The 16,263-nt window shown below is 38.5% G+C and overlaps 1 protein-coding gene across 1 annotated transcript in view; it reads left to right on the top strand.

Annotated features, from left to right (window-relative positions):
• Positions 1-16,263, top strand: part of Abcb5 (ATP binding cassette subfamily B member 5) — a 94,711-nt gene that overhangs the window by 5,369 nt on the left and 73,079 nt on the right. The window contains exons 3-5 of the mRNA XM_021179221.1: positions 4,335-4,392; positions 8,895-9,045; positions 14,354-14,408. Of these exons, the coding sequence (XP_021034880.1) occupies positions 4,335-4,392; positions 8,895-9,045; positions 14,354-14,408 (264 nt within the window). The remainder of the gene's footprint in view (positions 1-4,334; positions 4,393-8,894; positions 9,046-14,353; positions 14,409-16,263) is intronic.

Here is a 16,263-nt window from a genome sequence, read left to right as displayed (position 1 = left end):
AGAGAGAGAGAGAGAGAGAGAGAGAGAGAAAGAAAGAAAGAAAGAAAGAAAGAAAGAAAGAAAGAAAGAAAGAAAGGAAGGAAGGAAGGAAGGAAGAAAAGAGGAGGGAAGGAAGGGAGGGAGGAAGGCAGGAAAGAGGTAGAGAGATAACTTAGTGTGTACTGTTCTTTCAGGGGATCCAAGTTGGGTTCTCAGTATCCACAGAGGGTTGTTCACAACTGACTATAACCCCAACTCCAGAGGATCCAACACCCTCTTCTCAACTCCATGAGCACCTGCACATACATGTACATACACAGAGAGAGAGGAAGAGGGGAGAGGAGAGAGAGACTTAAAAATTAAAATTTTAAACTTTTTAAAAAAGAAATAAGGGGTGAAACAATAGTTTAGCAGTTAAGATCATTAACTGTTCTTGCAATGGACCCAGGTTTGGTTTCCAGTGCCCATCTGATGATTCATAAACAAGGAATCTGATGTGCTCTTCTGACCTCTGTGGGTACCAGACACCATACATGATAAACATACATGTACTCAGACAAGATACACATACATATAAAATAAAAATACATGAATCTTTAAAATATAAATAAGAATAAGGGAATATTACTGTGCTATGTGTTAACATTTTGTCTAAGCTCCACCCCATAGTTACCTGGAAACAGCCAGGTATGTCTGACTCACTATAAAAGGGACTGCTTAACCCCTCCACCTTCTCTTGCTCTCTTGCCTTCTTGCTTTCACTCTGTCCTCTCACCCCTTCCCCCTCTCTCAAGGAAGAGAAGCAATATGTTTGGTGGAGGTCTAGTCAGGTGTAGGAAAAGGAGACGCCTGCAAGGGCCCATGCTGAGGCATCCTTTACCCTGAGGGACCAGCCACATGACAGTATAGCATAGAAGAGCTTATTCAGGACACAGAGAGAGGAGTTGAGAGGGTAGTAGAGACAAAGAAAGGCAGAGAGAGAGTATAAGAGTAGAGAATTAGAGGCCGGTCATAAGCATGTGGAGAGAGGGGGGCAGTGGGAGAGAGGGGGAAGGGGCAGAGCTTAGACAAAATGCTAACACTGTATCTATGCCACAAATTTGTTATGCATCCATATTTGTTACATGGCAGTATTTATGTATCCATACTTGTTATGTATCCATACTTGTTATGTATCCATACTTGTATCCATATTTGTTATGTATCAATATTTCCTATGTATCCATATTTCTTATGTATCCATCTGCTGATAGGCATTTCAGATTTTGGCAATATGAATACTCCTGCACTAAACATGGACATGCAGAGAACAACTCTTCAGCACATTGGTTATAATTTCAAGGCATAACTATAGTGGGACTGATGGGTCATTTGGTTATTCTATTTTAGTGGGGCTTGTATTGATTTTTATTATTTTCAGTTATGTGTATGAGTGTATGTCTCTGTGTGTGCAGGTGTCCTGTGGAGGTTGGAGGGGTCAAATCCCTTGGAGCTGGAGCAGCCCAGTATGGGTTCTGGGACCATGTCTGTGATACTCTGGAGGAACCATGCATGCTCCCAATCACTGATTAATTCCTCCAGTCCAGTTATTTACCTTTTCACTGTTATTTTGTCTTTTGTTTTGATTTTTGAGACAAGGTCTCTCTATGTATCTGTGGGCTGTCCTGAAATTCACTATGTAGACCAGGTTGGCCTGGAATTCAGAGATATCTGCTGCCTCTGCCTCCTGAATGTGGGATTAGAGATGTGAGCGACGATGCCTGGCCTAATTTGCCAATTTGAAACATACCTGTACTATTTTTTCACAAAGCTGAATTTGTGGCTATCATTAAAATTTTATAAATAAGTATTGGGAATACTTTGAAAGCCAAGAGTTGCATCCCACACCTGTACACACACACACACCTTTAATCTTTTGATGTGGTTGTTATTTCCCCATATTGTTGAGCTGTTTTCTTATAAACTGAATATTTCTTCTCTGATTTCTATGCCATCGATGGCAGCATGAAGGAGTGATGGGGAGACAAATCTGTTTTAGATTTCATTTGTGCATTTAAGCATCACCTGTGAACCAAATAAACCATATCTTCAGTTCACATTTGTCAGCATCATAATGACTTTGTAGATGAAAATTCAAGCTTTGGATTACCACCAAGGTCAATCTCTAGCTGTGTAAACTGGGACTGTTCACTTTGGTTCAATTTACTCTTCTTTGAAATGGTCATGGCACTACTGACCTCGTGGGTCTACTACAGCTGTAGACCATAGATTGAGTAAAAATACCTCGGAAAAACTGAAGTGAGGAGGTGGCTAATTTTGCTGGTTACCTGGTGGGACTGAGAAGCTACACAACAGCTGACTTACCTTAGAGGAGACAAGACTAAAGAACAATGCTAGAAGTAGTGAGAACTAAAGTCTAGGATGAACCGTTTTGAAAAGCCAGATTCCTATGAGGGATATGAGGATTGGCTCTGTCCTAAAAATCTAGGCAAGATTCTGACGAGGTGGGCAATGCTCAGTTGGCGCTAGGAACAGAAATGTGGGTGCTTTGGGCCATATAAACTTAATTACTGAATCACTAACTTAACTCGGCTTGCAGCCAAGCAGAGAACACACAGGGCCGATGAGCAGAGACTAAAGACAACCTCGCTGTACCTGGGTGCCCAAACTACACACCTGTGGCCTCTGACTGAGAGCCATCCAGTGGCTCCTCTCCTGCTTCTGATAGAAGTCTGTTGTAACCAACGCAAATCTTGTAAAAGTCAGGGGAAATTTCCCTCAAATGAAATTTATCAAGTGACAAAAGCAGAGGATGGCCATAGGAAAGGGGTTTGCAGTTTCAAAGCACTGTGGTGTTTGTTTGTTTGTTTGTTTGTGGGTTTTTTGTTTTTTTCCATGCCTCCTCCTAGACACCAGTCAGTACATAAATTAACTATGAACCTGAGGTAGGAGAATGAACACAGAAAGGAATTCATCATGGTGACAAAAATTGCACATTCCAAAGCTGGAGAAAAGACATGGAAGGACAAGTTTGCCATAAGTTATACCTTTTTCTTCTTGTCTTTAATGTGTTAAGTATTTCAGAATTGTGCATGTTTGATATAAACTCAATGTACAAAATTCACTTGCTGCACTTGAGTGTCCTTGAAATGTGTGCTAAGGAATTTTCAAAGTAAATTCTGAATATCCCGTGCAACACACCTGACAGAATTCGGTTTCTGTGAAGATCACAGCTGCTCTTCAGCGTTTTTGTTAGAGAAGGCCATTTGTTTTTTAATTTGACTCTTCATGCTTGGTAGGATGCTGCTGTCCTAAGGACACAAGAATAGGTGCTGGTGTAGGTGTGAAGCAGCAGACCCCTCATGTACTGTGGTAGGAAAGTGCTGTAAAGTGTACAGCCTTCCTCAAAAAATTAAAGACAGGGCTAGTAAGGTGAATCAATGAATAATACTGCTTACTGGGCAAGACTGATGCCTTCAGTTCAATCCCTGGGTCCCACTTTGGAAGGAAAGAACTCCCAAAAGTAAGTTATCCCCCTACCCCTCTATTCATGTGCTATGGGACACACACACTAAAATAAAATCTTTTAAACATAATTTAAAAACATAATTGGTGCATTCTTTCAAAACTCTATTTCTGGGTGCATATATCCAAAGAGATTGAAAGCAGAGTGTACATTCATAATCATAAACAAATTGGTAGCAACTGTCAAAGCATGGAAGAGATCCTAGTGGGTGCTGACTGATGTGAGCAGGACATGCATTCCAGTGAGAATAGCAATCCACCTTAAATAGTGGAGAGGGATTCCACTGCAGCACGGAGGAAATTATCCTGCTAAGTGAGTGATTCCAAGATGAGCCTAGAAGACATTATGCCAATCACAAAAGTGGAAGTACTGTATGATTTCGCTCAGCTAAGTCACTACAGTTGTCGGATTCATAGAGACAAGAAGCAGAATGGTGGCTGGGAAAGCAGAATGGGACAAGGAAAAGTGTTCAATAGGCACTGGGAATTGGTATTGTGATGAAAAGAGTTCTATGGGAGGCGTGAAAGATGCATTCGGTGGTCTCGTTGTCACTTACAGTGGTTATGAAGGTGGCATCTGCTACGTATATTTTAACACAATTTAACCATTATCACTCCAGATGTATGTACTCACTTCTATACAGACAGCCACAGGCAACTTCAAACATTTCTACTTCCTGTCATTAAATCTGCTTTTCACATTTAGTAAATTGTATGATCTTGCTGCCAAAAGTGGTATTTCTCTGGCACACTTTGGCAAAACGTTCATTGGGAAATTATACAAATTCTGTTCACATTGTACCTTTTCTATCTTCCAATTTATTTTTCAGACCTCTGCAAGAACAACTACCTAAAGCCGGAAATCAAGCTGTTGGACCTATTGAGATAGTAAGTAAAACCAGGACACAAGTGTGTGCATCAGAAAATTGTGGGGATGTTCTCATTTATTTGGTAGTTTACATCTTCTATGTGAAAAAAAAAAGAAATAGAAAAGGATTTATCATAGTATCTGCCACAGTCAGTGTTCTATTGCAGTGAAGGGAAGCCACGGCCAAGGGCAATGCTTATAAAAGAAAAGCATTTAACTAGGACTTGCTTACAGTTTCAGAGAATCAGTCATTATCTTCATGGCAGGGAGCATGACAGCAGGGGTCACAGTGGCAGGCAGGTGTAGTGTTGGATAAGTAGTTCAGAGCTACATCCTGATCCACAGGAAGAGAGAGGAAGAGACACTGGGCCTTTTGTGCGTTTTTTTTTTTTTTTTTGATATCTCAAGGCCTACCCCCAGTCATACACTTCCACAACAAGGCCACACCTCCTAATCCTTCAACTCTTTCAAGCAATACTACACCTTTTGACTAAGCATTTAAATATATGAGTCTACAGGTGTCATAATTCAAACCACCACAGTGACTTTCCAAAATGACAGAATAAAAGAATATCAAAGTTTCACAGTAAAAGATAAGAAAAACATGCAGTCTCTGAGCAATGATATCAGCTTTCAGAAGCATAAAATTTGGGATGTGATGGGGCATAAATGCTACCCAACTGTGATCAACAGTATGGACAGTTATGTTCAACTTTTACTATGTTTACACTTGAAAAAGTTCCAATATATAAGCATTAATTTGTATTGTTAGTATAAATTTTCTTTTTCAAATAGCCTCTTTAATCTTTTTTATTCTTTCAGAACTTTATTAATGCATACAATGAATTTTGATCAAATCCGCCAATTCTCTCTTTTTTTTTTCCCTATTCCATCCCATCACTGCCCCTCCTCTCCCTCATATGTCCTTTTATAAAACTCCACTGTGTCCACTTGGTGCTGCCAGTATGTACATGGATATAGGGTCATCATTTGGAGCATTCATCATCCAGGAGCATCATGCATAAAAAAAGCTGCCTCTCCCATTCCAGGAAGCCATCATTTGCCAATGGCTCCTGAGCTAGGAATAGGACTTCATGGATCTTTCCTAACTCTGCTGTGATTTTATCTGGTTTATTCTTGTACAGGTCTTGTGCAGGCCCAACCACCGAGAGTTCATGTGTGCCATAGCTTAGCCATGTCTATAAAGTACTGCTTTGGTGGACTCATCCATGCCCTCTGGATGTTTAATACTATATCCATTTAGAACCTTTCTGCTTCCTCTTCCACCATGATCTCTGAGCCTTGGAAAGAGGATACCTTATGATTTAAGAGTCCCACTTAGAGCCAAACATTCCAGTCTCTTCTCCTCAGCATATTTACCAATGGTGTGTTGCTGTGTTGCTGTCTGAATTACCATCTATTTTAAAAATTAGTTTCTCTGATGAGAGTTGAGAAATGCACTAATCAATGGATATAAATATAGAATGTGGGGGACAGCTCAATACTATATCAATTGAGCAGAATTATAGTTTCATAGTTTAGCTCTACCCTAAAGTCTGTAACCAACCAAGCCACTGGATTTTTCCCAGTTGACTGTGCCATGCATGAGTTATGTCTTATACAACAGTCTTAAAATCCAATCAGAAAGTGGCTGGTTATGTCTATGATGTGTGTACCACTATTGTACTACCTACTATCAGACATCTCTTGCCAAGACAGCTATTGTAACTCACAGAGTTTACAGTTGGGTAGGATTGTTGATCACTTTTCTCACCCAGTAGCTGAAATAGAACCTTCTAACACTGTTAACATCAGCCAGAAGTGATAAAGCTTTCAATGGAGCAAAAAGCATTGAGTAGGGCTGGGAGTGGTGTATGATAGGACAGGGTAGGTGAGAGAATATTGGGGAAAATATATAAATCACTCTAAAAAGTTTTTAAAATATCATGTGAACACCTACTACTGTAGAAACTTATATGTATGTATGTATGTATGCATTTATGTATGTATGTTTGTATGTATGCATGCATGCATATATGTATGTATGTATGTATGTATAAAAAAAGTTTAAATGAAGTTACTACCCTACAATAAAGGGACAATATCGCCTTGGGGTGGCATGGGTTATCAAACAGAAATCCTAGTGCCCGGAATTTGGTGCATTTTTTTCACATTGTTGGTCACTTGGGGTCCCATAGCCCTCCCCCAAACATTACAAGATATTGGCACTGTACTTGGTTTCTCTCCAGAACTCCATACTAAAATCCTATTGCTGAAGCCCACACACTTGAGTTATAGGACATGGAAAAGTCAAGGTGGTATGAAAGGCTTTTACATAATTACTATGTAAAGCCTGCATATAGTAGAAAACATGCCAACACACACATTTGGAATTTTGTTCAAAGAACACTGTCATGCACATCTTCTTAGACATCTCTCCAACACTAATCTCTAGTTGTCAGTGATATAGTAACTGTTATAGTTTGGTTTCTGTTGATGTGATAAACATCATAGCAAAAAAGAAACTGGAGAGGAAAGGGTTTATTTTGGTCTACATCTTATAGTCCATCATCAATGGAAGCAGAAGCTTGAAGTAAATCCAAGGAGGAATATCGCTCACTGGTTTGTTCTCAGACTCATTTCAGATAACTTATTTAAGAGCCCAGGCCCACCTGCCTAGGTATGGTTATACCCACAGTTGACTGGACCTTCCTACTGGTGTGTCATAAAACGTTCCTGAACCCCAAAAGACCACCAAGGAGCCAAATCTGATGTAATCACATTCGGGTTTCTTTATTTAAGCTAGAGCTTGGGCTCCCCGCTAACCCTGACACAGGAGGAAGATGGAGCCCTAAGCCTAGTCTTAGGCAAGCATTTATAGAGGCAAGAAGGGGTATGGTACATATCTGATGTGGGGGGGGGGGGATTATGGCCTTTAACATAATTGGCTGGTGCTGGAAGCCAAACCATAAACCTAATTTCTGCTTTCCTCGTGGTAGTTTTCTGGTGGTTATTAGGCAAGGGCAGGCTTGTAACCTGGAGGTGCAGATTTGTTGGACAATAACTTGGAAACTGGTGCTAGACATTGGATTTGTTGGGGGAATAACCTGGAGATGCAGGTCTTATTGGGGGATAGCCTGGAAATTGGTGCTAGGTACTAGCCTGTTAGTTAACTTGCGTTCAACCTTAGGCCAGGTTCTCTAAGATGGAGTCTGAACCCAAAAGATTTGGTGTCTCACTACATTAATCACCAATTTAAAAAAAAATGTCCCCATAGATATACCCACAGGCCTGTCTGATGAAAACAATTCTTCAGTTGAGGTTTTCTCATCTCAGGTGTGTCAAATTGACAATCAAAATTATCTCTCACAACAAAACACATCTGTTTCAAAAATTAAAAATCTAGGAAGCATCAGAATATGCATAACTTTATCAACAATACAATAGACCTCTAAACACATGTACATGTGGGCAACAGTAATGTATTTAGTAGTGTTTGGATTTCTGGATGTGGTATGTGCATGTGTGTGTGTGTATGCATGTGTGAGTGTGTGTATATGTATGTGTAACAATAATAATTATAGAAGAAATTATGAATTCAAGAGGGACTTGGGGTGACATGAGAGTACTTGGGAAGGGAAGAGGAAGGGGTGAGAATTATGTAAATTAAATATATCCATACATGAAATTCTCAATTTTTTTTAATTTAAAAAACAAGATAACACACTATGCTGGTGAAAAGCAGGGGAGCAGACACCCATGTATCATATGTAGTACTGAAAAATTATATGGTCATTACTTCATAATTACTGCTGAGATGTCACAATGAGTGAACAAAAATACAATTGGCATACACAGAATAGTACTGTGTGTGGTGTTATTCAAATCCAATGCATTTCAGTAAACATTACATTATAATCCTCCTCTCTTGAACACCCATGACACTTGCCATTCATGGTTTGGTTTTAGATTGGTATTCTGGGGACTTGATATGAGATGGAGCATTCAATGTTTGGCTTTCAGACACCCCATCTTACTACAGACATTCCTGTAAATAATTATTCACCCTTGTTTACAAGATAGGCATTATTTGAGAACAAATTTAATGTAAGGAACTGTAAATAAAAATGAAACATATAATTTCATAACATATTACCAGCTGGATGTTTACAATTACTGATGGTGATGAAATAATGCTCATGAACAAAAATGTGTTGATCAGCTTTTCATCAAGTCCTTTAAAATAAGCTTTGGAGTCACTCCCACATGGGATCTGAAGTATATTTTCATATAGTTTGAGTTTTTCGGGCTGGTTTATTTTTCAGCACCTACTCAAATCCTGATGTGAATCTTTCAGAGCTAAGACTGGGTACTTGTTTGCTTTTTCCTGTAGAAATAAATGCACACCCATGGTTTGACAATTGATCTAATCTCATGGTCTGTTGGCTAGGTAATATTTGTTATGGCTGGCAGTTTTGCTTGTGTTTTACAACAGTAACATTTTCACACTTTGTTTTCTCAGTTCCGCTTTGCTGATAATCTGGACATTGTCCTCATGACCCTGGGAATACTAGCATCCATGATAAATGGAGCCACCGTTCCTTTAATGTCCCTGGTTTTAGGAGAAATAAGTGATCATTTAATTAATGGATGCCTAGTACAAACTAACAGAAGTAAGTGCAAGATCTTTCTGTATGACTCAATCACATTAAAAAAGTAATCAGACATTGAGCTTATAGATTATTAGAAAATAATATTTATATAATATTGTACTTGTCTACATTACTTGATACTAAATAACCAAGGTCTGTATGAGAGATCTTCAGAAAAATCACCAGTAAGATGTGTGTCTGGATATATAACAGTGGTGGAGAGAAACTAAAAAGGAAGAGAGAGAGGAAACATCCAGTGCTGTAGCTGAAGTCCAAAGGCTGTTTATTGATGGATAAGAATCATCTGAGGGGCTGGTGAGATGGCTCAGTGGGTAAGAGCACCCGACTGCTCTTCCGAAGGTCCAGAGTTCAAATCCCAGCAACCACATGGTGGCTCACAACCATCCGTAACGAGATCTGGCGCCCTCTTCTGGAGTGTCTGAAGACAGCTACAGTGTACTTACATATAATAAAAGAAATAAATCTTTAAAAAAAAAAGACATTTATTAAAAAAAAAAAAAAAGAATCATCTGAGATCCTCTGCAGGTCATCTTGTCTCTAGAAATTTTAATAATATTCTGAGAATAGTGGTGCGTGTATCAGCAATTAGTCAAAAGCATGGCCCATTTGCATCATTCCTCCATAATGTCTCCTTATGAAGAAGAGAGATCAGAGAGTTAGTTGTGACTAAACCTTTCCATTCACTAGCTTCTTGGGGTCTTTACCTAGAGATGGACATATGTGGTATTATCAGTCATAATTCAGTACAAAGGCAGCAAAGAACATACAGAAACGTATTTTGCTAAAATCAAATACTTAAACAATAGCAAAGAAGAGAAGAGCCCTAGAAAAGAACCTGAAAGCATGTTTTCATGTCCCTCATGTTGGTGAGCATCTTTCCTGCATCACATCCCTCACACAACTTCAAGGTGATGTCCTTTAAGGTGGCTTTAACTTAGACTATAAGGTCTTTTAAGGCAGCATTTAACTTAGTGTATAGCTCCAAAGGTTGTCCTGTGCATGGATGTACTAAAGATCTGCTGTGGTTTAATGGATACTTTAAATATAGTAATTCTTCAACTTTACATATGTATTCCAAAGTCAGTATCCTTATAAGCTATTTATTGCAACTGGGACAAATGTCTCGTTAAAACCTGTACCATCTCTTAGACACTTACCTAGCTTTTGCGGTGTGCCTCCCTACTTGATTTTAAATATATCATGCCTCTCATTTTCTACTCCCTGGCTGATATTTCAAGTGTTTCCCTTTTATCTGAATGGAACTAACCCATTGCTTCAGTCTCTGTGCCTTCCCAAGTGATTGTTTCCTCCCTGAACAGTTATGAAATTTTTGTCATTTTAGTTATATAAACAGAACAGAACTAAATATGTGAGTAAAATTAAAAGTTTGTTCTTTATAGAGGCTGGAGAGAGTTCAGCACGTAAGAACACTCATGATGCTAATGTTGGGGGGGGGCAGTGTACACACATAACGCCTGTAACCCCAATGCTGGGGAAGCAGAAACAGGGGATTATTAACAGCCTAGCTCCTTCAGTGAGAGAACATGTCTTAAAGGAAAAGTGTAGAGAGTGATCAAGCAGGACACCTGACATGTTCCATGTAGGTAGGCACACACACCTATAAACACACATATAGATACAACACACATACACCATAAAATGTATATGCAAAAAATTATGAGGCAAACCCAGACAGGGAACTGAGCCTGCAAAGAGATGAAAACTCAGTTTGGATTGACTTCATCAGCCTGGATCAGACTTCAGGAGGTATATAATGCCAGGCAGTTCATTGCCAGCATATTTAAAACACAGTACAATTTGGGGGATGGGGGAAGAGGTTTCCAGGCAACAATCATTCCAATTCCAGATGCACAATAAAGCTTACAGTGTGACTAATTAGAAACTCCTTTACAAATTATATATGACCATGAAGGTGAATTCTATGGCTAAAGATAAAAGTCTAGCAGGAGAGTCTGGAATAAACATTCTGGAGAGTTAAGTGAGGTCACCTCTATAGTAAAAGGGTCATGAAGATAGCAAAATGGTCATTGGATCATTAACAATAACCAGTCCCAGCTTTCTGGATAGGAAAACAGGTATTTTATCTCCTCCTTTGAGGAGAGGCCCCTATATGTTTAACATTCCTGGTTTCCCTAGTGATCTGCAGGCAAAAGGACCTCTGTGCTATCAACACAAAAACATTTGTATTTAAGTGATATAAGCTAAATTTAGTGGTGGTATATGCTAAATATTGTTGTGCATATTGATTCATAAATTTACTAAGTAGATATTTACTGATTGTCTACTCTGTCTCAGTGATGCAATGATCAACCCAGCAGCCTAAGGCAGTCTTTTTAGGAGTATTCATTTTGTTTGAGGTATTCCATAACTGATTATCTTACTTGATGTCATGGTTTGAATGAGAATCACCCCCATAGACTTATGTACTTGAATCCCCAGTTCCCTGTTGGTGGAACTGTTTGAGAGGGATTGGGAGGTGTGGTCTTGTTGAAGGAAGTGTGTCACTGGAGGTGGGCTTTGAGTTTTCAAAAGTCCACTCCACTTTCAATTCTCTCTCTCTCTCTCTCTCTCCCTTTCTCTCTCCCCATCCTTACTTCCCTCCATCCTCCTTCATTCCACCATCTTTCTGCCTCATGCTTGTGGATCAGCTGTGATCAGCTCCGGCTCTAGCACCATACCTTCTTGCCTGCTACCGTACTCTGCAACATGATGGTCATAGACTCTAAACCCTCTGGAACCATGAACCTCAAACTAAATGCTTTCTTTTACAAGTTGTCATAGTAATGATGTCATGCCATAGCAATAAAAGTAGGTAAGACACTTGCTTTGGGTCGGAACAGTTAGTGCACATGTAATAGATACTGCTGTGGTATATTTTCTCAGTGTGGCAAAATACTTGACACAGGGCAAGTGAAGTGGCTCAGTGAGTCAAGGTACTTGCTGCTGAATCTGATGACCTAGATTTGATCTCCAAGATCCACAAAGTAGAAGAAAAGAATTAACTCTTGAGAGTTGTATTCTGACCTACACACACACACACTAAACAAGCAAACAAATATGATGTCAACAAATTAAAAGGAAGAAAGCTTTATTTTGGCTATTGGTTTAGAAGGGTTGGGCCCACAGTACAATGGCTCACTGCCATGGGCCTGTGATGAAGCAGAATCATAGAGAATGGATGTAGCAGTGTGCAGAGGAAAGCAAAAGTGCTTACCTCCTGGTAGATAAGAGGCAAAGAGAGCAGAGAATAAGCCTGAGCCAGTGGCCACCTCTTTCTTCTGCTTTTGTCTCATACTGGCCCCTGTTGGATGGCACTGCCTGCATTCTGAGTAGGCTTCCCCTCCAGCTGTTTCTCTTATGTCACTTGTCCCTGAAAATGCCCTCACAGACTCACTCAGAATTTGCTTTACTAGTTTCCCCAGCATTGTCAACCCAATCAAGATGTCAGTCATGATTAACCATCACTATGGTAAACGTAAGAGCAGTTTAGATTTAAGTAAGTTTCTTGAATATTATTGTTATATCATACATTAAAGAGATGTTCAGGGGCTGGGTAGATGGCTCAGTGGTTAAGAGCACTTGCTGGCTTTGCAGAGGATTTTATCCCAGAACACCACAGTTCCAGGGCAACTGATGCCCTTTTCTGATCTCCATGCAAGTAGGGTATGTATATACATGCAGGCAATACACTCATACACAGAAAATAAATATAAATGTTTAGAGAGAGGTAGGAATATGAAAGGTTATTCTTTTAACATTTTAACAATAGTTGTGCTAATTACTGATGTTACTTTTCTGGAGGATAATAAAAGAATTATTTCCCACAAACAAAATAAAATATTATCATTAATTAGAGGTTCCTTTCTATATAAACATTGAACTTTTGCATTGACTAGTTCTATTGATATAATCTCAAATTGAGATTACACTACTTCTACGTCAGTGTGATAACACTTTAGAAAGAGTACAGATTATCTTTAGTAGCTGAGTTAAATCTCAGTTAACATTTCTATTAAGATTTATTATCTGTGTTCTTTCTGCATCGATTTTAATTTTTGAAATTGGCTAATTAAAATTATGCATCATGATTCCATAAATGACATGAAGGAGATAACTATTCACATATAAATAAATTCACAGACATTATTATATGATATGAAAAATGAAGAATATTAAAGTCTGTGGGGTTTTTTCCAAATGTTTATTACGAGGTTTATTAAAGAAAATTGTAACATTAGGTACTGCCTATGGTTTTGTATTGTTGGTTAAGTCAGGACTTTGGATAATTTTAAGAGTAGGTGATATTTTTCCAGAAGACACAAAGAAAATTTTGCATCAAAGACTCATAAGCAAAGATTGTTTGAAACAGTTTTGCTATTAGTTCCCTTGGTGATAACCACCTATATTTCAATAATGTTTTTACCATATGTAACAACTTTTAGAACTTCCCCATATATACTTCCATTTCTTGAACTTTCTAAGTCACTCTTGAGGACATGTTGAATTTAATTCTAAAATGTATAACCTTGAGTAGAAAATGAGATTCTGTTGCTGTAACTTGTTGCAATAAATCTCTCCAACCCAGATATGCCCCGGCAATGAAAACACAACACAGTTAATAAGATTACATGCTGTGCGCCTAGAATGGGCAGATCTACCACTACTCTATCATCTTCCACATCTATGAGACCCTTTAGAACTTGCGGTTTCTCCAGGCCATGTGCTTCTGCTCCACTTTTCTTCTTCCTCCTCCTCTGCATCCTCTCCCTCTTCCATTTTCTCCTTCCTCTCTCCCTCACCTTCAGTTTCACCTTCCCTTTTATCTGCCCAATCATCAGTTCTCCTTTATTTTATAAATTAAGGTAGGAAGCAGGTTTACAGGAAATCACCTGAGTGCTGACTCATTCCTTGTTCAAAAGCCCTCACAGGAGAACAGATTTAACATCAAATATAATTAGCCCCAGGGCTATCCACAACAGTAACTCTCTCGTCTGTCAGCTGATTGTTGAAGGTATCCTAGGGAATTCTTTCCAGGTGTGAGCCATGAGGGCAGTGTTGCCTCTTAGCTTTCACTGTGGGGAAACATTCTTGAAAGAAGAGATAGTTCTTGCAAGTTCTCCTTTAAAAACATAGGCAGGAAGGAATCATGATCCCGTGGCACTGATTTCATTTTCTATAAAAGCAAGTAAACAAACAAAAATTGTGCATTTGGTTAGGAGGGAAAATTATGAAACATTTTGGGTAACAATTTCCTTTATAATTTAAAAAACAAATCTTTTTTTTACAGCTAAATATCAGAACTGTTCTCAGACTCAAGAAAAGCTGAATGAAGATATCATTGTGTAAGTCCAAATAAATTAAGTTCCTACTTCTTGCGTGGTGCTTTATCCAATACTTGTAAGAAAGAACTAAAAACCTTAATCATTTATATTATGCATAATTAAAGTAAACCTGTGCTTTTCTTCCGTTCCATAGATAGTATACTTAGTACATATTTTTCCCAATCTATTTAAAGGGTATGAGTCTGGGGAGCTGGCTCATTCAGTAAGGTGCTGGCTGTGCAAGTGGAAGGACCTGAGATCAGATTCCCACCACCCAGGTAAAGCCAGGCACTCAGCACTAGGGGGAGAGACAGAGGATCCCTGGAGCTCATGAGCAAGACAGGGATCAGTAAACTCCTGCTTAGGAAAAGACTGGCCTCAAAAATAAGATGGAGGGCAAGGAAAGACAAAAAGCTAATGCTGATCTTTGCACACACATATATTCACACATGTGTGTGCAAAGATCAGCATTAGCAATGTTTATCACATAACATATATCACATAAACATTGGAACAATAAAAGGCATGTAGCCATCTTCTCTGAGTTGTATTTGACAAACTTGTCACCAACCCAAAAGCTGTGAGGATCTGTGACTTTATGACAGAGAGTTTTGTTCCTAGAACTAAAAGCACATCTCTTAGAGGATGGAGGATTCTTTTTCCTTTTCTAAAAATTGTTTTTCTTTCCAACCGTTATATGAAAATGCTACTTAAATAGGTTTTAAATGTGAAAAGATGTGCTAATGCTAGAATTTACTAGAAGAGCTTAGCATGTGTAAGGCCTTGGGTTTGATCCTCAGCGTCATTAAGAGAAAAAAGGAAGGCGAGAAGGCACATGGATTAAATTAATACAGTGAAGCAAATAATTTTGAAAATAAAAATTAAAAAATAATAATAAAGACTAATTGAGACTAAGTTCCATCCAGATTTACAATCTCAATGTCTGAATAAATTAAAAGTTTATAAAGGCATTCTGTTTTGTAAATTATGAGGTAACAGTAGACTTGACTTTATTATCTACCACATGCTGAGTTAAATGTTCCATCTTTACTGGTCTCTTCATATTTTTCTCACTAAAATATTTGAAGTCTTCAAACAGACCAGAGTGATATCTAGTATTTCCTTAGCTCTGTTTACTTGCTTTGGTTAAAATAGGATCTGTATTACTGGGACTTAGAACTCTCCATGGAGCTCAAGCTGGCCTTGAACTCGTGATCCTCCTCTTTAACCTCCATCCAATGGCCAAGTCATGAGAATATGCCACTATGCAGTGTCTAGAATGTGAGCCACAGCCACATGTATCTACAGAGATACAAACTAATTGAAGTTAAGTAAATTCTAAATTCACTTCCGCAGTCTGTATCATTATTCATGGATTCTGTGAGTACATCTGGGTACACCTACTGACTGATGTTCTGTGAAGTACCCATTTTTAAAACTGTAGCATTGTCTTATGATTGAGATGAAAGAGATCTTATAAATTCTGAATATATATTCTTTCTCAGATTTGATAGACAATTGTTTTCTTGCAGCCCGTGGCTAGTCTTCATTTACTTAAATGGTTCTTTTGAAGTACAAATGTTTTACATTTTGATGAATTTAAATTTATTGTCTGTAAGGGTTAACTCTAGTTTCTGAATTATAGATGCATCTATCTTTATGCTAGTACCATACCTTTTTAACTACAGTATTATTTTAGTTCATAAGTAAATAAATTCAGAAATTCAGTCCCAGAACAATTTCCTTTTTAAAGTTATCCTGGCTGTTCTGGGTCCAACTCTCCTACATACATTTTAGGACCCCCATAGTGGTTTGCTCAGCCTGTTTGCTAGAATTATTGCCTGAAAGCTATAGCTTTCAAATTTAAATCTCCAAC

Source organism: Mus caroli, chromosome 12 (genome assembly GCF_900094665.2).
Source record: "Mus caroli chromosome 12, CAROLI_EIJ_v1.1, whole genome shotgun sequence".
NCBI lineage: Eukaryota > Metazoa > Chordata > Mammalia > Rodentia > Muridae > Mus > Mus caroli.
This window is presented reverse-complemented; position numbering and strand designations above follow the sequence as displayed.